This window comes from Cherax quadricarinatus, chromosome 2 (genome assembly GCF_038502225.1).
Source record: "Cherax quadricarinatus isolate ZL_2023a chromosome 2, ASM3850222v1, whole genome shotgun sequence".
NCBI lineage: Eukaryota > Metazoa > Arthropoda > Malacostraca > Decapoda > Parastacidae > Cherax > Cherax quadricarinatus.
The window spans coordinates 37218535-37240130 of NC_091293.1; the positions used below are offsets into that span (position 1 = coordinate 37218535).

Genomic DNA, 21596 nt, shown 5'->3' on the forward strand with positions numbered 1-21596 from the left:
TTAAACTACCTAAAGAAAGTAGTCATATAAACAGAATGTTTTCTATATTTCTGTTGAAGAAAAATAAACATACACTTGTGAAAAACTATACAGTAATTTTTTTTGACTGACATATGTATGTACAGTGGCCTATATATTTGCTTCCCAGGTACCTATCTGGCAGTGTGGCATCTTGGCTCTTCTCTTGACATGGACCCAGCTCTTACAAATTGTTAATAAGCTGCCACAGTTTACACTTTTCACAATTACCACATGGGATTTCATCAAATATTATTTCAAAGGTTTGATTTACATTATAATGGTAATATTACTTTTTGGGTTGATCTTTCATATGCTCTTACATAATCAGTCAGCTTTTTCAACAATGCCACAATCAGTTGTTAAGACAGTAGTTTGGATGTTGGGAGACCTCGCGTATGATGACACTTTCGTCAGTGGAAAACCTCCTTATCCTATCCTTGTGAATGTACTCTTCCTGGTTTTTATCTGCACAGTTGCAGCCTTCATTGTTATATTATTGAAAGCTCCATCATCAAATGAAAATGAAGCTACATTATATAAAAAAGCAGGACAGGTTAATTTTCTTTTAAATCTTGATGTATACTTTCCATTTTTGAAAAGAAAATATGCTGTTGGAAAGTACAACAGTAAGGATGCAAAGCCTTGGATAATAACAAAGATGAAATATGTTCTGAAACCTAAAGAATCATTGATAGCAAGTAAATTATCTGAGCACCTTGACAATGCAGCTCTAATGAATATTAATAAATACAGAGACAATAATAAACACTATATTCAATTAAAAATTGAGGAGCTTTTTAATTTGTTTAATGATTATGCTGATGAAGGTGAAAACTTCTTACTGCCTGATCCTCAACAGGATCACTTAAACACACACACAAAAAAGCTTGACCAATTACTTACTCTTTGTCAACAGTTAAATGAAAATTATCAGAAGCAGAATGAACAGTTATTAGAGCTTAAACAACAGTTAGATAACATGAAGCAAGGCTCAAGAAACAGATTGTATTAATGTTGGCAGAATTACCCACAAGGTTAGTTGAAAGGACAAGTGCAACTAATGTGACATTTTATCGTGGCAATGTTATGCTCTCCAGGAGCTTTGTCAAGATACAGATTGTCCCAACAGCAGTTGGGAGAAATTAGTTATATACAGTAGGGGCCTGCTTTACAGCGTTTCACCTTACGGCATTCTGCTAATATAGTGATTTCAAATTATGACCAAAATTCGCTGTACAGTACCTTGTCTTTCTAATACAGCACATACCACCCAGTTTGTTTACATTCTCCGTGAGCACATCTCTCTATTATGTCTGGAAACTTTCCAAAATTTCAAGTGTTTTAAAGTTATTGCATATTTTATATGTGCTCTGATGATAATACTTGTGTACCTGTACCTAAATATGCTTACAAGATGTGTTGGCATGCAGGTACACATTAAAATCACTAAGAGTGTCCCTCTAGTCTTAATGCCATAGTAATACTAATGGTATGTAATAATAATCACTCTTGGGCACATTAAATGTCTTATTTTACATTAATAGAGACATTTTCATTAATCTATGACATTTTCTTCAAAATTATATAAGAAACACGTTACATAGCATATAAACATGCTGTGTTTATATGCTGTGGAGGTGTGATAGCCGGGCGGAGGGAAAACATTACGTTTTCTCTGGTCCAGCACCAGAGAAAACGTATATGAATCTGCGTGTGACCCAGTCAGTCCCCTTAACATGGCGTGAATTATTCATTACTTCTCCCTTCGTTTATGATGGCATCTAAAGGTAGTTGTTAGAAACGATTAAATTCAGTGAACAAGGTATGTTGATGGTAATAATATGGCTCTGGGCCGCAGTGTAGATAGCCGGCTACCTACACTGACTTCCTACACACAAATTCTATTCACCTCTCATCCAACATTAAGACTATACATATTTTAAGGTAAGTAACGAGTGTACTGTATGTTTATTTTCTCTCTCTGGGCTGCTTTAAATAATATTTTTGTTTTTATTAACACATTGGCCAATTCCCACCAAGGCAGGGTGGCCTTAAAAAGAAAAGCTTTCATCTTCATTCACTCCATCACTGTCTTGCCAGAGGGGTGCTTTACACTACAGTTATAAAACTGCAACATTAACACCCCTCCTTCAGAGTGCAGACACTGTACTCCCCATCTCCAGGACTCAAGTCTGGCCTGCCGGTTTCCCTGAATCCCTTCAAATATGTTACTTTGCTCACAATACAACAGCACGTCAAGTATTAAAGACCATTTGTCTCCATTCACTCCTATCAAATACGCTCACGAATGCTTGCTGGAAGTCCAAGCCCCTTGCACACAAAGCCTTCTTTACCCCCTCCCTCCAACCTTTCCTAGGCCAACCCCTACCCCACCTTCCCTCCACTACAGATTTATACACTCTCGAAGTCATTCTTTTTTGTTCCATTCTCTCTACATGTCCGAACCACCTCAACAACCCCTCCTCAGCCCTCTGGATAATAGTTTTGGTAATCCTGCACCTTCTCCTAATTTCCAAACTAGGGATTCTCTGCATTATATTCACACCACACATTGCCCTCAGACATGACATCTCCACTGCCTCAAGCCTTCTCCTCATTGCAAAATTCATCACCCATGTTTCACACCCATATAGGAGTGTTGGTATAATTATACCCTCATACATTCCCTCTTTGCTTTCACAGATAAAGTTCTTTGTCTCTACAGACTCCTAAGTGCACCACTCACCCTTTTCCCCTCATCAGTTTTGTGATTCACCTCATCCTTTATAGACCCATCTGCTGATATGTTCACTCCTAAATATCTGAATACATCCACCTCCTCTATACTCTCTCTCTCCAATCTGATATCCAATCTCTCATCCCCTAATCTTTTTGTTATCTTCATCACCTTACTCTTTCCTATATTCACTTTTAATTTTCTTTTACATACCCTACCAAATTCATCCACCAATCTCAGCAACTTCTCATCAGAATCTCCCAAAAGCACAGTGTCATCAGCAAAGAGCAACTGTGACAACTCCCACTTTGTGTTTGATTCTTTATCTTTTAACTGCACACCTCTTGCCAAGACCCTTATATTCACTTCTCTTACAACCCCATCTATACATACAGTGGACCCTCGATAATTGTAAGGCTCGATAGTCATAATTTTTGAAAATCCTAACATTATTTTCGTCTAAACATTGGCTCAGGAATCATCGTTTGACTCGCAAATAGTCGCTCATCCCAGACGCATACACATGACTCAGAGCCACCTAGCCCTCCCTTCCCAGCCAGTGTGCCATTGTTTACCAGTGAGTGACGGTCCCCTCACTTGTTCATATGAAATATTTCACAATATTCCATTCATTTAAGTGCTTACAACTGCTAAGTATGCTACCATGGCTCCAAAGAAAGCTCCTAGTGCCAGGCCTTTGGTAAAGAAGGAGAGAAATATGATTGAATTCAAGAAAAACATCATTGAACAATATGAAAGTGGCGTACGTGTGGCCAAACTGGCCAGGATGTATAAGAAACCCCATAGAACCATAGCTTCCATCGTGACCAAGAAAAAGGAACAAGGAAGCTGTTGTTGCAAAGGGAGTAAATATTATGCAGTCGCTTATTTGTGAAAAGGCTAGGCAGTTGCATGACGATCTCGTAAAGAAATTGCCTGCAACAAGTACTGATATTTGTGAATTTAAGGCCAGCAAAGGCTGGTTTGAGAGATTTAAGAACCATAGTGGCATACACAGTGTGATAAGGCATGGCGAGGCTGCCAGTTCGGACAAAATTGCAGCTACAAAATTCGTAAGTGAATTCAAGGAGTACATAGAGGCTGAAGGATTGAAACCTGAACAAGTGTTCATTTGTGATGAAACAGGCCTCTTTTGGAAGAAAATGCCAAAGAAGGCCTACATTACTCAGGAGGAAAAGGGACTGCCAGGACACAAGCCTATGAAAGATAGGCTGATGCTCATGTTCTGTGCTAATGCTAGTGGGGATTTCAAAGTGAAGCTGTTACTAGTGTACCATTCTGAAAATTCCAGAGTGTTCAGGAAAAACAATGTTATGAAGAGTAAATTGTGTGTGTTTTGGACAGCTAATAATAAGGCATGGGTCACGAGGGAAATTTTCGTCGAGTGGTTCAGTGAAGTGTTGGGCCCTAGTGTGAAGAATTACCTCCTGGAAAAGAAATTGGATCTCAAGTGCCGCCTGCTAATGGACAATGCACCTGCTCATCCTCCAAACTTGGATGACCTAATTCTAGAGGAGTTGGGTTCATCACAGTAAAGTTCTTGCCCCCTAATACCACTCCTCTCCTCCAGCTCATAGACCAGCAGATCATTTCAAACTTTAAAAAACTCATCATCAAAGCAATGTTTCAAAGGTGCTTTAATGTGACCTCAGACACTCACTTGACCCTAAGAGAGTTTTGGAAAGGTCACTTCAGTATCCTCCATTGCATAAGCCTTATAGGTAAGGCTTGGGAAGGAGTGACTCCCAGGACTTTGAACCCTGCTTTGAGAAAATTGTGGCCAGATTGTGTCCACAAGAGGGATTTTGAAGGGTTTGGGGCAGATCCTGATGAGCCTATGACATTTGTGAAATCTATTGTGGCATTGGGGAGTTCCATGGGGTTGGATGTGAGTTTGGAGCATGTGGAAGAGTTGGTGGAGGACCACAACGAAGAGCTAACCACTGAGGAGCTGCAGGAGCCAGCAGGAACAGCAACAGACTGCAGCTCAGAATATTGCTGCAGAGGAGGAGGAAGAGAGATGGAAGAAGTTGCCTTCTTCAGAAATTAAGGAGATTTTTGAAATGTTGGGTAGGATGGAAAGATTTATGTTGAAACATCACCCTGACAAGGCTGTTGCAAGCCATGTTGGCAACTTGTACAGTGACAAAGTCTTGGCTCATTTTAGGGAAGTTTTAAAGAGATGCCAGAAACAGAGCTCTCTGGACAAGTGCCACAGGTATACAGTGACTCTCAAGCTGGTCCTAGTGGCATTAAGAAACAGAGAAGAGAAGTAACCCCAGAAAAGGACTTGGTACCTGAGGTGTTGATGGAAAGGGGTTCCCCTTCCAAACAGTAACTAATTCAATCTCTCCTCCTCCAGTCTTCCATACACTAAGAAGAATCGCTAATAACGGTAAGTGTTATGCTGTTAATGTTTCATTCATCATGTCCCATTGTATTTCATGTAAATTTTTTTTTTGTTTTAATACTTCTGGGTGTCTGGAACAGATTAATTGTATTTAAATTATTTCTTATGGGGAAAATGGATTCGAATATCATCAATTTTGATAACAGTCACACTTCCAGGAATAGATTACAGTGGACTCCCAAGTTTCGTGATTAATCCGTTCCAGAGAGCCCGCCGAAGGTCGAAATTCACGAAACTCAAAACCATTTTCCCCATAAGAAATAATGGAAATAAAATTAATCCATTACTTGAGTCCTGGAGATGGGAAGTACAGTGCCTGCACTCTGAAGGAGGGGTGTTAATGTTGCAGTTTAAAAACTGTAGTGTAAAGCACCCTTCTGGCAAGACAGTGATGGAGTGAATGATGGTGAAAGTTTTTCTTTTTCGGGCCACCCTGCCTTGGTGGGAATCGGCCAGTGTGATAAAAAAAAAAAATTCAAATTAGATAAAGATTTACATAATGAAAACAATCAGAAATCAAGTACATGCATTTAAAATAAATAATAATAACATTACACTTGGCTTTACTGAAGACTTCTGGGCGGATGGAAGACAGGAGGTGATAGGAGGAAGGTGTACACTATTGTTTGGAAGGAGAATCTCCTTCCATTAGGACTTTAGGTAGCAAGTCCTTATCTGGGGTTACTTCCCTTCTTTTAATGCCACTGGGAACAACTTGAGTCACTGGACCCCTGGCACACACAATATCTATCCAGAGAGGTCTTTTTCTGGCGTTTCTTTAAGATTTCCCTGAAGTGGGACACAACGCTGTCATTGTACATGTTGCAGATACGGCTTGTTTCAGCTTGGTCAGGGTGATACTTTTCAACAAAACTTTGCAACTCATTCCACATTCCACACATGTCCTTAATCACTGAAGAAGGCACCTCATCCACTCCCTCTTCCTCCTCCTCTGAAGCAAGTTCCTCGGCTGTGGTCTGATGCTGTTCCAGTTGAAGCTCTTGCAGTTCGTCAGTGGTTAGCTCTTCCCTGTGGTCCTCCACCAACTCTTCCACATCCCCGTCACTCACTTTATTTACCAAAGGGCTTGCACAACTTTCCTTTGGTCCATGATGACTTATTTAGCAGTTGCAAGCACAAAAAACAATGGATTATTATGAAACGTATTGTATGAACCCGTGGGGTGATGGTCACGTGTTGGTAAACAATGGCACACTGAGCGTGAATGGCATGGGAGACTGGCTTTGTGTGCGCGGTGACGGACGGACGGGTATCAGACAGTCGCCGAAACACGAGTTTTTTCATGAAACTCTAGGCCAATTTTTTCCAAAAAAAACTCGCCGAAGGTCGAATTTCGCGAAAGTCAAGGCTGCCGAAACTCGGGGGGTCCACTGTATTATTATTATTATAATCAAAAAGAATAGGAATGGATTAATTACGCAAAACGAGGGCCCACTGTATATTGAACAACCACGGTGACATGACACATCCTTGTCTAAGGCCTACTTTTACTGGAAAATAATCTCCCTCTCTGCTACATACTCTAACCTGAGCCTCACTATCCTCGTAAAAACTCTTCACTGCTTTCAGTAACCTACCTCCTGTACCATGCACCTGCAACATCTGCCACATTGCCACCTTATCCACCCTATCGTATGCCTTTTCTGAATCCATAAATGCTACAAAAACCTCTTTAGCCTTATATAAATACTGTTCACCTATATGTTTCACTGGAAATACTTGGTCTACACACCCCCTACCTTTCCTAAAGCCTCCTTGTTCATCTGCTATCCTACTCTCTGTCTTACTCTTAATTCTTTCAATAATAACTCTACCATACACTTTACCAGGTATACTCAACAGACTTCTTTTCTTTCAACAAACTGGTCATATCCCACCGAAGCAGGTTGGCCCAAAAAGAAAAACAAAAGTTTCTCTTTTTAATTTTAGTAATGTATACAGGAGAAGGGGTTACTAGCCCCTTGCTCCCGGCATTTTAGTCACCTCTTACGACACGCATGGCTCACGGAGGAAGAATTCTGCTCCACTTCCCCATAGAAAACTCAACAGACTTATTCTCCTATAATTTTTTGCACTCTCTTTTGTCCCCTTTGCCTTTATACAAAGGAACTATGTATGCTTTAAATATTGTATATTAAGTTTGGGACAGGGAGCCAGGGCTGACTTCCTACAAATTAGTACTACTCACCTCTTGTCCTACTTTAATAAGACTACAAATATTTTAAGGTAAGTAATGAATGTATCCTGTGTATGTACATACTTTACTTTTTATTGTGTTTTTTAATGCCTTGTTCTATTACTAACTTTATACATGTATAAGTTAGGGTAAACTTGTTGTCTGGCATTTATGTGCATTTATAAATGGAGAAAAATTGTGTCCTCCTTTCTGGTGATATCTGCTTTCCAGCGATGTCTGCCTTCTGGCGAAAGCTTGGAACCTAACCTGCCATATAAGTAGGGCCTTACTGTATAAACTTCAGCTTAACTTAATTACCTCCATTTATCTAAACTACCTACTGTTTTTCTTATTTTGTCTTACAGTTAGTGGAGAGGTGCTTGTGAAGGAAACTTACTGTGTTTCTTGGTTCATTTAAATACTCAGTGTATGTAATGTATATATTATTATTATAATCAAAAAGAAGTGCTAAACCCAATAGGGTCATACAGCATTGCAGCAGTATACAATATATAATGCTCACAACCATTTGACATGCTAGATAAAATGAAGTAAATCACTTAAATTCTTAAATGGAAGTTCACTAATGTGTTGATTTGCTTTAGCTGCATTTTAACTGGCATGGTTTTAAAATGTAATAAACTTACTGTTTTCTAGCTTTACTTAGTAGGTTTACACTACATTATCAAGAGTCCACATATGCTTTGAAAAATATACTAAGGTTTTCAGTGTCGTTCATATTTTTATCAGTCAGGCTGTAGGCAGCAGTGTAAGTTATTGTAAGATTTGTTCAGATTTTTAACCCAGAGGGTTAGCTACTCAGGATAACCCAAGAAAGTCAGTGTGTCATTGAGAACTGTCTGTCTTGTTTCCATTGGGGTCCTTCACTCTTGGTCACCCAGGATGTGACCCACACCAGTCGATTAACATCCAGGTACCTACTTACTGCTAGATGAACAGGGACAGCAGGTGTAAGGAAACATATCCAACATATCCACCCATGCTAGGGGTTGAACGATGGACACTTAGCGTGAGGTGAGAAAGTTGCCAACCGAGTCATTGTCTGTTTTATTGATCTCATGCACTTGTGGAGAGAGTTTGGTCTTTAAAGATTAAAGATTCTTTCAGCATGATACAATGTATATAGAGGTGGGTGACATTTAGGTGTGCATGCAGTTAGCCTCTTTGTATGCAGAGCATTTCGGGCAAACTTGAGCCTGTCTTAAGACTAATGAGACAATAAGTAACTGCCTGTATATATGGTCTCAAAGTGGTTGTAACAATAAATTTAGGAATTACAATGAACACTTTCATCAAGTTTAATTATTTTAAGGATTTTAGGATATGAGCATATTTTGAACACATTCAGAATATTTAATGGTTGTAAGGATTACAGGTAATGAGAATAAGAATATATTGGTTTTCATATGCTTATGGCAATGAGAATATGAAAATATAGTTTCATCACATTTAGTTGTTGTTGGTATATATTAGTGAAGGAAGGTGTTTTTTTAATGATAGTTCTGAAGATGCAGGCAAGAGAGAGTGGCTCTGCAGATATCTGTCAGAGAGTTCCAGATTTTGGGTCCTTGTATGCATATTGAGTTTTTACAAAGATTTAGCTGGACATGGAGTATGTCACAGAGATTTTTGTGTCTAGTATTATGTCAATGGGTTGTGTTGCAACTATCAAGGAAGTGCTTCAGATCAGAATTAATATTAGAATTTATTGGAGGGGGGTTTCAGGGTTCAACACATCCATGGCCATGTCCATGACCAGACCTCGTGGTGGATCAAGGCCTGATCAGTGCTGGCTGCACGTAAACCGATGTACAAACCACGGCCTGGCTGGTCAAGTACTGACTCTAGGTGCCTGTTTAGCTCCCTGAAAACAGCCAGGGGTCTGTAGGTAATCCCCCTTATGTATGCTGGGAAACAGTTGAATAGTCTTAGGCCCCCTGACACTTATTGTGTTGTCTCTTAGCATACTCATGACACCCTCTTTTCACTGGGGGGATGTTGCATCTCCTGCCAAGTGTTTTGCTTTCGCAAGGAGTGATTTTTGTGTGGAGATTTGGGACTAGTCCCTGTAGGATTTTCTAAGTGTATATTATCATGTATCTTTCTCGCCTACATTCCAGGGAGCACAAATCAAGGAACTTCAACCATTCCCAGTAATTTAGGTGCTTATCATACTTATACATGCTGTGAAAGTTCTCTGTATATTCTCAAAGTCTACAGTTTCACCCGATTTGAAAGGGGCCATTAATGTATATCAATATTCGAGCCTAGAGAGAAGCAATTTGATGAGAAACCCCATGGGCTTGGCATCTCTAGTTTGGAAGGTTCTCATTATCCATCCTATCATTTTCCCTAGCAGATGCAGTAGACACATTGTTGTAATCTTTGAAAGTGAGAGTTTCTGACATTATCACTCCCAGGCCCTATACATTAGTTTTTTGCTCTATTGTGTGGTTGGAATTTGTTTTATACCCCAATACAGCTTTTATTTACTTGAGTTTTCCATTCATGTTGTGTATCGTAAGTAGATTTAGATCTTTGAAGAGTGGGGGAGGGGGAGGGTTGTCTAGGAGTAGACTGTGTGATCATTCATATTGCAGCCTTTTGTAGAGTTATTATTGGCTCAAGGTGATTTCCTGTTGTGGATCCCCAGGCACAAATAGCATAGGTGAGGTAGGGGTAGATCAGTGAGTAGTATAATGTAAGTAGTGCTGTAAAGTGCTGGATGTGGGTGTTGAATTTCAAGTTGCTGTGAAGGTGCAGACTCAAAAATTTTCCCCTCATTATGTTTAGTAATGAGAGTATTAGTTATAATGTTTAGTTGGACATTAATTGCTCTGCTCCCAAACATAATGTAGAAGGTTTCATCAGTCTTAAACAATAAACAATTTTATTTTATGTTACAATGTGTGAATGCATATAAAGCGTGTTGATAGGTACTAGCATGCCGGGGCATTTTGGGTAGACTAAACCTAATGCTTACAGAATACTTAATACTAGACATATAAGTGTGAGTTTATTGGTAGTTATCCAGGTTGATATTTTTAAGAGCTCATTAACAATATTGTTGAGTGATGCAAGATTTGGGTGGGAGATGACAAAAGTTGTGTTGCAGGCAAAGAGGCGAAGGCTCAGGTGTTTTTTCTAAATATATCTTTTTTTAATATCACGTTCTGCAGGCAAATTCACATCAGTTGTTTCATAGCATGGATACATAGCTTGTATATTTTTTTCTGTGATACTTAAGTTTCTGTAATAGAAAGTTTTAAGGGCAGAAGCTTTCAGAGTAAATTTTCAGTTACACCTCACTGGTGGGGCTAGGCCAGACACTAAGATAATAATAGTTCTTACATACTGTATTTATTATATAGATTTTAAGTATAGTATTTTTTCAGGTCTGTCATATGTAATTCACTGTTTCTATTATTTCTGTTTTGTTTTTAAGAACAATGAATATTCATGAGGACTCATCTGACTGCTGTGCAAGATATTCATCCTGTCAGTATGTTCACTTTTGATCATAACAACAGTCTTTTGACATTTATGCAAGATAAACATACCATTTACTTTGTACAGGTTGGTCATCACTAATCTGGCAATTAGTAATCCAGTTTCATCAGTAATCTGGCACTAATTTTGACTAGTATAATTTCAAATTTCCGGGGTAGCAACACCAACCTGCCACTACCGTTTGGTGGGGTAACTTATATTTTATTTATTTATTATTATTTGGACATGATACATACTTGTATAAAAGAAATACAGTGGTTGAGTGTACATGCCAAAAGCCCCTTGTATGCAGAGCATTGTGGGCAGGCTTAAAATTAACTTAAGATTAACTAAGCAATGATATATTCAGTGGTAAAAATTACAGTAAACAAATTACAACTTGAAGTACAAATGAGTATTTCAAATAAAAAGCTTTATAGCTATACAAATTTGTAGCACAATTTATAATATAATCCAGTCAGATTGAATAAAATCAATGACTTGTAGTGCAGAAACAGGTCTTATGGTCATTTGATGAGTTACTGAGCATTCATTCTAGAGAATGGAGTATTCTATTAGGTAATGTAATTACAAAAAACATAGTTTGATAGGGTCACAGGTTATACATTTATGAGACAGTTATTCATTACTTATTTAGTTGTGGATGAGTAAGTGATTTTTAAGAAGAGACTTGAATTGATAAACAGACAGTATTTCTTTTATATTTACAGGTAATGAATTCCAGATGTTTGGGCCTTTTATGTGCATTGCATTTTTACAGTGTTCTATGTATGTAGTAAGTACAATAATAAGTATGGACTTGTTGCAAAAGTCATTCCAATTTCTTTTTCTCCATTTATTGTTATAACCTGCTCACTTTTAGCCCTAGCCATGGTTTCAGTAAATAAAAGAAGTGCTTCTCGTTGTGTACAGCACATACACCATACATTGTCCATAAAAGATAAGGTGGCTTTGAAGCCACTGTTGGTTGCCATGAGCTCAACTCACTCAGATAAGCTGTAACTGGTAAATTTGGGCCTACATACAAGAGAATAGGTCTGTGTGGTAAGTTTGCACTATATAAAAAAATCCTGCAGCATGCAGTGTATAATGAGAAAAATAGGCAACTGTGCTTTTGGTATAAAACAGCGACTTTGTGGTGTATTTTTGTATAGCTTGTATAGTTGTATTCTAGTTTTTTTGGTCTCATTTGATACAATGGAAAATATATTACAGAAACAGATATAATTTTGATTGGTTTCATGCCAGAAAGTACTTCAAAATTGAGCTCAAATTAGCGGAAATGTTCGATTTTTGCCCATGTTCAAGAGTAAACAAATGACATCACCATCCAATACGTGTCCAACTGGTCAGTCTAATATGCAGTCACAAATGGGTTGACATTATTTATAAAATTATTACAATAATGCAATAGTGTGCATAACAGTAAATCTTCTATTTTTTGTCTGAATAAAAATTCAAAATGGAAAGCAAGCATAATATAAGAGGGGCCTGGAGGCATGACTGAATTTGGGCCTACATATGACAGAATAAGTCTGTGTGGTAAGTGTGCACTATATAAAAAATCCTGCAGCACACAATGCGTGACAAATAAAAGGCGACTGTGCCTTTGGTGTAAAACATTGACTTTGCAGTGTACTTTCATATGGTTTGTATGATTGTATTCTCATTTTTTGGTCTCATTTGATAGAATCGAAGATATATTACAGAAATAGATATAATTTTGATTTGTTTTACACTGGAAAGTACCTTAAAATTGAGCTCAAAGTAGCAAGAGTAAACAAATGACATCACCGTCCAATACATGTCCAACTGGCTGGTCTAATACACAGTCATGAATGGGTTGACTTTATTTATACAATTATTACAATACTGCAGTAGTCTAAATAACAGTAAATTTTCTATTTTTGGTCTGAATAAAAATTCAAAATGGAAAGTAAGTGTAATATAAGAGGGGCCTGGTCACAGACCGGGCCGCGGGGGCGTTGACCCCCGGAACTCTCTCCAGGTAAACTCCAGGCCTGGAGATGTGACTAATGAACAGAGAAAATGTTATCTTAGTTCTAGGAATATCTGCATTGTTTATTCTGGACTCTATTTTAAAATTGGCATCTCTTGAAATTGGCCAAATTACCAATTTCTGACCACTTTATTGGGCAGTTGAAATAGGTAAATGGGCAGTTTCTTGTATTCAATTGACATTTAGAAGGAACACTAGTAAAATACTATGAGTTTGGTAGACTGGAACAATGAAATGGGAGAAAAATAGGGCGTAAAGTGGGTGAAATCACTGATGCACAAATATCGCTGTTGGGTTCAGTGTATTCAAACCTAACCACTCTGTAATCCGATAAAATCACTAATTCCGTACCCTACAGATCCCAATGATGCCGGATTAGTGATGGGCAACCTGTTATATGTTAAAGTTTCAGAACATCTTACACTTTTACAGTGCTAACTAGACCTTATGAAACATCACCTAAAATTTGCATAGGAAATAATTTATGTATAGAACAGGATGCGAGTGTGGGGGAGGTGCGTGAGGCATTACGTAGAATGAAAGGGGGTAAAGCAGTTGGAACTGATGGGATCATGACAGAAATGTTAAAAGCAGGGGGAATATAGTGTTGGAGTGGTTGGTATTTTTGTTTAATAAATGTATGAAAGAGGGGAAGGTACCTAGAGATTGGCAGAGAGCATGTATAGTCCCTTTATATAAAGGGAAGGGGGACAAAAGAGATTGTAAAAATTATAGAGGAATAAGTTTACTGAGTATACCAGGAAAAGTGTACGGTAGGGTTATTATTGAAAGAATTAGAGGTAAGACAGAATGTAGGATTGCGGATGAGCAAGGAGGTTTTAGAGTAGGTAGGGGATGTGTAGATCAAGTGTTTACATTGAAGCATATATGTGAATAGTATTTAGATAAAGGTAGGGAAGTTTTTATTGCATTTATGGATTTAGAAAAGGCATATGATAGAGTGGATAGGGGAGCAATGTAGCAGATGTTGCAAGTATATGGAATAGGTGGTAAGTTACTAAATGCTGTAAAGAGTTTTTATGAGGATAGTGAGGCTCAGGTTAGGGTGTGTAGAAGAGAGGGAGACTACTTCCAAGTAAAAGTAGGTCTTAGACAGGGATGTGTAATGTCACCATGGTTGTTTAATATATTAATAGATGGGATTGTAAAAGAAGTAAATGCTAGGGTGTTTGGGAGAGGAGTGGGATTTAATTATGGGGAATCAAATACAAAATGGGAATTGACACAGTTGCTTTTTGCTGATGATACTGTGCTTATGGGAGATTCTAAAGAAAAATTGCAAAGTTTAGTGGACGAGTTTGGGAGTGTGTGTAAAGATAGAAAGTTGAAAGTGAACATAAAAAAGAGTAAGGTGATGAGGGTATCAAATGATTTAGATAAAGAAAAATTGGATATCAAATTGGGGAGGAGGAATATGGAAGAAGTGAATGTTTTCAGATATTTGGGAGTTGATGTGTTGGCAGATGGATTTATGAAGGATGAGGGTAATCATAGAATTGATGAGGGAAAAAAGGTGAGTGGTGTGTTGAGGTATATGTGGAGACAAAAAACGTTATCTATGGAGGCAAAGAAAGGAATGCATGAAAGTATAGTAGTACCAACACTCTTATACGGGTGTGAAGCTTGGGTTGTAAATGCAGCAGTGAAGGAGGCGGTTGGAGGCAGTGGAGATGTCCTGTCTAAGGGCAATGTGTGGTGTAAATATTATGCAGAAAATTCGGAGTGTAGAAATTAGGAGAAGGTGTGGAGTTAATAAAAGTGTTAGTCAGAGGGCTGAAGAGGGGTTGTTGAGGTGGTTTGGTCATTTAGAGAGAATGGATCAAAGTAGAATGACATGGAGAGCATTTAAATCTGTAGGGGAAGGAAGGCGGGGTAGGGGTCGTCCTCAAAAAGGTTGGAAGGAAGGGGTAAGGGAGGTTTCATGGGCGAGGGGCTTGGACTTCCAGCAGGAGTGCATGAGCGTGTTCGATAGGAGTGAATGGAGACGAATGGTATTTGGGACCTGACGATCTGTTGGAGTGTGAGCAGGGTAATATTTAGTGAAGGGATTCAGGGAAACTGGTTATTTTTATATAGCCAGACTTGAGTCCTGGAAATGGGAAGTACAATGCCTGCACTCTAAAGGAGGGGTTCGGGATATTGGCAGTTTGGAGGGATATGTTGTGTATCTTTATACGTATATGCTTCTAAGCTGTTGTGTTCTAAGCACCTCTGCAAAAACAGTGATTGTGTGAGTGTGGTGAAAGTGTTGAATGATGATGAAAGTATTTTCTTTTGGGGATTTTCTTTCTTTTTGGGTTACCCTGCCTCGGTGAGAGATGGCTGACTTGTTAAAAAATATATATATATATATATATATATATATATATATATATATATATATATATATATATATATATATATATATATATATATATATATATATATTTTTTTTTTTATTATCACACCGGCCGATTCCCACCAAGGCAGGGTGGCCCGAAAAAGAAAAACTTTCACCATCATTCACTCCATCACTGTCTTGCCAGAAGGGTGCTTTACACTACAGTTTTTAAACTGCAACATTAACACCCCTCCTTCAGAGTGCAGGCACTGTACTTCCCATCTCCAGAACTCAAGTCCGGCCTGCCGGTTTCCCTGAATCCCTTCATAAATGTTACTTTGCTCACACTCCAACAGCACGTCAAGTATTAAAAACCATTTGTCTCCATTCACTCCTATCAAACACGCTCACGCATGCCTGCTGGAAGTCCAAGCCCCTCACACACAAAACCTCCTTTACCCCCTCCCTCCAACCCTTCCTAGGCCGACCCCTACCCCGCCTTCCTTCCACTACAGACTGATACACTCTTGAAGTCATTCTGTTTCGCTCCATTCTCTCTACATGTCCGAACCACCTCAACAACCCTTCCTCAGCCCTCTGGACAACAGTTTTGGTAATCCCGCACCTCCTCCTAACTTCCAAACTACTAATTCTCTGCATTATATTCACACCACACATTGCCCTCAGACATGACATCTCCACTGCCTCCAGCCTTCTCCTCGCTGCAACATTCATCACCCACGCTTCACACCCATATAAGAGCGTTGGTAAAACTATACTCTCATACATTCCCCTCTTTGCCTCCAAGGACAAAGTTCTTTGTCTCCACAGACTCCTAAGTGCACCACTCACTCTTTTTCCCTCATCAATTCTATGATTCACCTCATCTTTCATAGACCCATCCGCTGACACGTCCACTCCCAAATATCTGAATACGTTCACCTCCTCCATACTCTCTCCCTCCAATCTGATATTCAATCTTTCATCACCTAATCTTTTTGTTATCCTCATAACCTTACTCTTTCCTGTATTCACCTTTAATTTTCTTCTTTTGCACACCCTACCAAATTCATCCACCAATCTCTGCAACTTCTCTTCAGAATCTCCCAAGAGCACAGTGTCATCAGCAAAGAGCAGCTGTGACAACTCCCACTTTGTGTGTGATTCTTTATCTTTTAACTCCACGCCTCTTGCCAAGACCCTCGCATTTACTTCTCTTACAACCCCATCTATAAATATATTAAACAACCACGGTGACATCACACATCCTTGTCTAAGGCCTACTTTTACTGGGAAAAAATTTCCCTCTTTCCTACATACTCTAACTTGAGCCTCACTATCCTCGTAAAAACTCTTCACTGCTTTCAGTAACCTACCTCCTACACCATACACTTGCAACATCTGCCACATTGCCCCCCTATCCACCCTGTCATACGCCTTTTCCAAATCCATAAATGCCACAAAGACCTCTTTAGCCTTATCTAAATACTGTTCACTTATATGTTTCACTGTAAACACCTGGTCCACACACCCCCTACCTTTCCTAAAGCCTCCTTGTTCATCTGCTATCCTATTCTCCGTCTTACTCTTAATTCTTTCAATTATAACTCTACCATACACTTTACCAGGTACACTCAACAGACTTATCCCCCTATAATTTTTGCACTCTCTTTTATCCCCTTTGCCTTTATACAAAGGAACTATGCATGCTCTCTGCCAATCCCTAGGTACCTTACCCTCTTCCATACATTTATTAAATAATTGCACCAACCACTCCAAAACTATATCCCCACCTGCTTTTAACATTTCTATCTTTATCCCATCAATCCCGGCTGCCTTACCCCCTTTCATTTTACCTACTGCCTCACGAACTTCCCCCACACTCACAACTGGCTCTTCCTCACTCCTACAAGATGTTATTCCTCCTTGCCCTATACACGAAATCACAGCTTCCCTATCTTCATCAACATTTAACAATTCCTCAAAATATTCCTTCCATCTTCCCAATACCTCTAACTCTCCATTTAATAACTCTCCTCTCCTATTTTTAACTGACAAATCCATTTGTTCTCTAGGCTTTCTTAACTTGTTAATCTCACTCCAAAACTTTTTCTTATTTTCAACAAAATTTGTTGATAACATCTCACCCACTCTCTCATTTGCTCTCTTTTTACATTGCTTCACCACTCTCTTAACCTCTCTCTTTTTCTCCATATACTCTTCCCTCCTTGCATCACTTCTACTTTGTAAAAACTTCTCATATGCTAACTTTTTCTCCCTTACTACTCTCTTTACATCATCATTCCACCAATCGCTCCTCTTCCCTCCTGCACCCACTTTCCTGTAACCACAAACTTCTGCTGAACACTCTAACACTACATTTTTAAACCTACCCCATACCTCTTCGACCCCATTGCCTATGCTCTCATTAGCCCATCTATCCTCCAATAGCTGTTTATATCTTACCCTAACTGCCTCCTCTTTTAGTTTATAAACCTTCACCTCTCTCTTCCCTGATGCTTCTATTCTCCTTGTATCCCATCTACCTTTTACTCTCAGTGTAGCTACAACTAGAAAGTGATCTGATATATCTGTGGCCCCTCTATAAACATGTACATCCTGAAGTCTACTCAACAGTCTTTTATCTACCAATACATAATCCAACAAACTACTGTCATTTCGCCCTACATCATATCGTGTATACTTATTTATCCTCTTTTTCTTAAAATATGTATTACCTATAACTAAACCCCTTTCTATACAAAGTTCAATCAAAGGGCTCCCATTATCATTTACACCTGGCACCCCAAACTTACCTACCACACCCTCTCTAAAAGTTTCTCCTACTTTAGCATTCAAGTCCCCTACCACAATTACTCTCTCACTTGGTTCAAAGGCTCCTATACATTCACTTAACATCTCCCAAAATCTCTCTCTCTCCTCTGCATTCCTCTCTTCTCCAGGTGCATACACGCTTATTATGACCCACTTCTCGCATCCAACCTTTACTTTAATCCACATAATTCTTGAATTTACACATTCATATTCTCTTTTCTCTTTCCATAACTGATCATTTAACATTACTGCTACCCCTTCCTTTGCTCTAACTCTCTCAGATACTCCAGATTTAATCCCATTTATTTCCCCCCACTGAAACTCTCCTACCCCCTTCAGCTTTGTTTCGCTTAGGGCCAGGACATCCAACTTCTTTTCATTCATAACATCAGCAATCATCTGTTTCTTGTCATCCGCACTACATCCACGCACATTTAAGCAACCCAGTTTTATAAAGTTTTTCTTCTTCTCTTTTTTAGTAATTGTATACAGGAGAAGGGGTTACTAGCCCATTGCTCCCGGCATTTTAGTCGCCTCATACGACACGCATGGCTTACGGAGGAAAGATTCTTTTCCACTTCCCCATGGACAATAGAAGAAATAAAAAGAACAAGAGCTATTTAGAAAAAGGAGAAAAACCTAGATGTATGTATATATATATATGCATGTGCGTGTCTGTGAAGTGTGACCAAAGTGTAAGTAGGAGTAGCAAGATATCCCTGTTATCTTAGCGTGTTTATGAGACAGAAAAAGAAACCAGCAATCCTACCATCATGCAAAACAGTTACAGGTTTTTGTTTCACAGTCATCTGGCAGGACGGTAGTACTTCCCTGGGTGGTTGCTGTCTACCAACCTACTACCTATTGATCTATATATATATATATATATATATATATATATATATATATATATATATATATATATATATATATATATATATATATATATATATATATATATATATATATCTTCTTTCTTTTCTTTCAACACACCGGCCGTATCCCACCGAGGCGGGGTGGCCCAAAAGGAAAAACGAAAGTTTCTCCTTTTACATTTAGTAATATATACAGGAGAAGAGGTTACTAGCCCCTTGCTCCCGGCATTTTAGTCGCCTCTTACAACACGCATGGCTTACGGAGGAAGAATTCTGTTCCACTTCCCCATGGAGATAAGAGAAAATAAACAAGAATAAGAACTAGAAAGAAAATAGAAGAAAACCCAGAGGGGTGTGTATATATGTGCTTGTACATGTATGTGTAGTGTGACCTAAGTGTAAGTAGAAGTAGCAAGACGTACCTGAAATCTTGCATGTTCATGAGACAGAAAAAAGGACACCAGCAATCCTACCATCATGTAAAACAATTACAGGCTTTCGTTTTACACTCACTTGGCAGGACGGTAGTACTTCCCTGGGTGGTTGCTGTCTACCAACCTACTACCTATTGATATATATATATATATATATATATATATATATATATATATATATATATATATATATATATATATATATATATATATATATATATATATATATATATATATATATATAAATTAATTGTATCTAGACAAGTAATCCTGTGGAGGAGCTTGGATCACAGAAGTGAACATTAACACATCATAACACACACATTCACACAGAATCTCGTGTATTGCTTCACTATTTTTTAGGTAATCAACTGTTCAAATTGTCTTGCTCTATGAATTGTTTCCACTTTCCCGTACTTTCTGTATGTTATATATTTTTTTTGTTACCTTTTGAAAACACTATATTATTTTTCATTAAATTGCTGTAGTATTTTCCTTAGAATTCGTTAAAAGGTATTCTTCATGATGCTAATGCTAAAGCAACTGTAATACGCACATTTAATGTGAACTGTATTGCATTAAAAAGAAATTGGGGGAATAACTAGTTCATTCAGAAAATTTCTAAAATTTAGAGCTTCATGAATAAGAGAATAAATTCCAAATTTAATTTACAAATAAATATATTAAAAAAATATCAAATAATAGACTATGATTATCCAAATTTTGAATTTTGAATGATTTACGAAGTTCCAAATTTGAAATTTTAACTCAATTTTAATTCTGATTTTTTACTACAGAAATAGAATATTGTTCAGTTTGTAAATTTATTAGTGTATGAAATTTGGAAATTTCTTAATAGGGGCAAATTTCTTCTGTTTGATGTAAGGAAAATCCCTAATTTAATTTTTTTTCCCCCAAATAAAAGAAATGTCCAGCTTATATATAAATTCTGTTTTGCCCAAGTAAAAGAGATGCACAAATTCTATTTAGATTTATTATCCTTTTTTGCCAAAATAAAAGAAATGTACATAGTTTGTATTTGATTTGTTCTTTTTTTTACCAAATAAAAAAGATTTCCAATTTGCTTTAATTTTTTGACAAAAGATATGTCCACTTTCAATTAAAAATTTTTTTGCCGAAATAAAAAAGCTGCCCAGTTTCTGTTTTAAATTGTTCTTATTAAGAGCTAGATGTGATGCACTGTGTATTATTATTATTATAATCAAAAAGAAGCACTAAGCCACAAGGGCTATACAGCACTGCAGGGTAGGGAAGGAAGCGAGGGTATCGGGCGGCAGAAGGGAGGAGAGTTAGTTAGTTTAATATGTTTATTATGCACCCCATACCCATCCTGTGGGCGGTAGTCAAAAGATTACAGAGGTACATAATTGGTCCAGGGACTGGACTCCAAAGTTTTGATAGCTGAGCAAGTTAGAGGTAATGAATTCACAATTTACAAAGGTAATGAACTCACAAATTACAAAGGTAATGAACTCCGGGTAGGTCTAGTCACAATCATGACAAGTTACAAAGGTATTTACAGATTACAGAGGTACGTAATGGATCCAGGGACTGGGCCCCAAAGTTTGGATGGCTGAACTAGGTACAAGGTAATGAACTCACAAGTTACAAAGGTAATGAATACTGTAAGAATGGTGATGATTAGTAGGTTACAGAAAACAGCGGGGCAGGGGATAGTGCGGGGATAGAGGGTAGCAAGAGATTGAGGTAGAAAGGGCTGAAGGTATCATCAGTTTGTGGAGTAAGTCAGTTGTTGTCAAAAAGTCAATGAGAGTCCGGATGAAAGGTGGGTCCATCAGCGAGAAGGGAAGGTAAAGAGAGAGCAGCAGAGCGAAGACAATGTTGGAGGTAAATTCTGCGTGCTTGTTGATAAAGTGGGCAGTCTAACAGAATGTGGCTGACTGATAATGGAACCTGACAATTCTCACAGAGAGGAGCAGGGTGCCTCTCCATGAGATATCCATGAGTAAGACAAGTATGGTCAATGCGAAGGCGGGAGAGAGTAGTCTCCCAACCTCGACACTGGTGGCAAGAAGACGGCCAGTAACCTATACTTGGTTTAATAGAACAAAGTTTGTTATTGAGCGGAGCAGACCAATGTTGTTGCCAATGGGTGTGAAGGTGGGTAGCTATTACAGCAAAATAGTCCGGAA

The 21596-nt window shown here is 38.3% G+C and overlaps 1 protein-coding gene and 1 long non-coding RNA gene across 2 annotated transcripts in view; both read left to right on the plus strand.

The window, feature by feature from the left end:
- LOC128689628 (transient receptor potential cation channel subfamily A member 1 homolog) overlaps positions 1-15376 on the plus strand; it is an 81609-nt gene extending 66233 nt beyond the window's left edge. Inside the window, exon 6 of the mRNA XM_070089422.1 lies at positions 149-15376. Coding sequence (XP_069945523.1) covers positions 149-1033 — 885 coding nt within the window. The 3' untranslated portion in view covers positions 1034-15376. The remainder of the gene's footprint in view (positions 1-148) is intronic.
- LOC138853117 (uncharacterized) overlaps positions 1-20403 on the plus strand; it is a 276203-nt gene extending 255800 nt beyond the window's left edge. Inside the window, exon 2 of the long non-coding RNA XR_011392348.1 lies at positions 19193-20403. This is a non-coding gene — a long non-coding RNA (uncharacterized lncRNA). The remainder of the gene's footprint in view (positions 1-19192) is intronic.
- The last annotated feature ends 1193 nt before the right edge of the window (positions 20404-21596 follow it).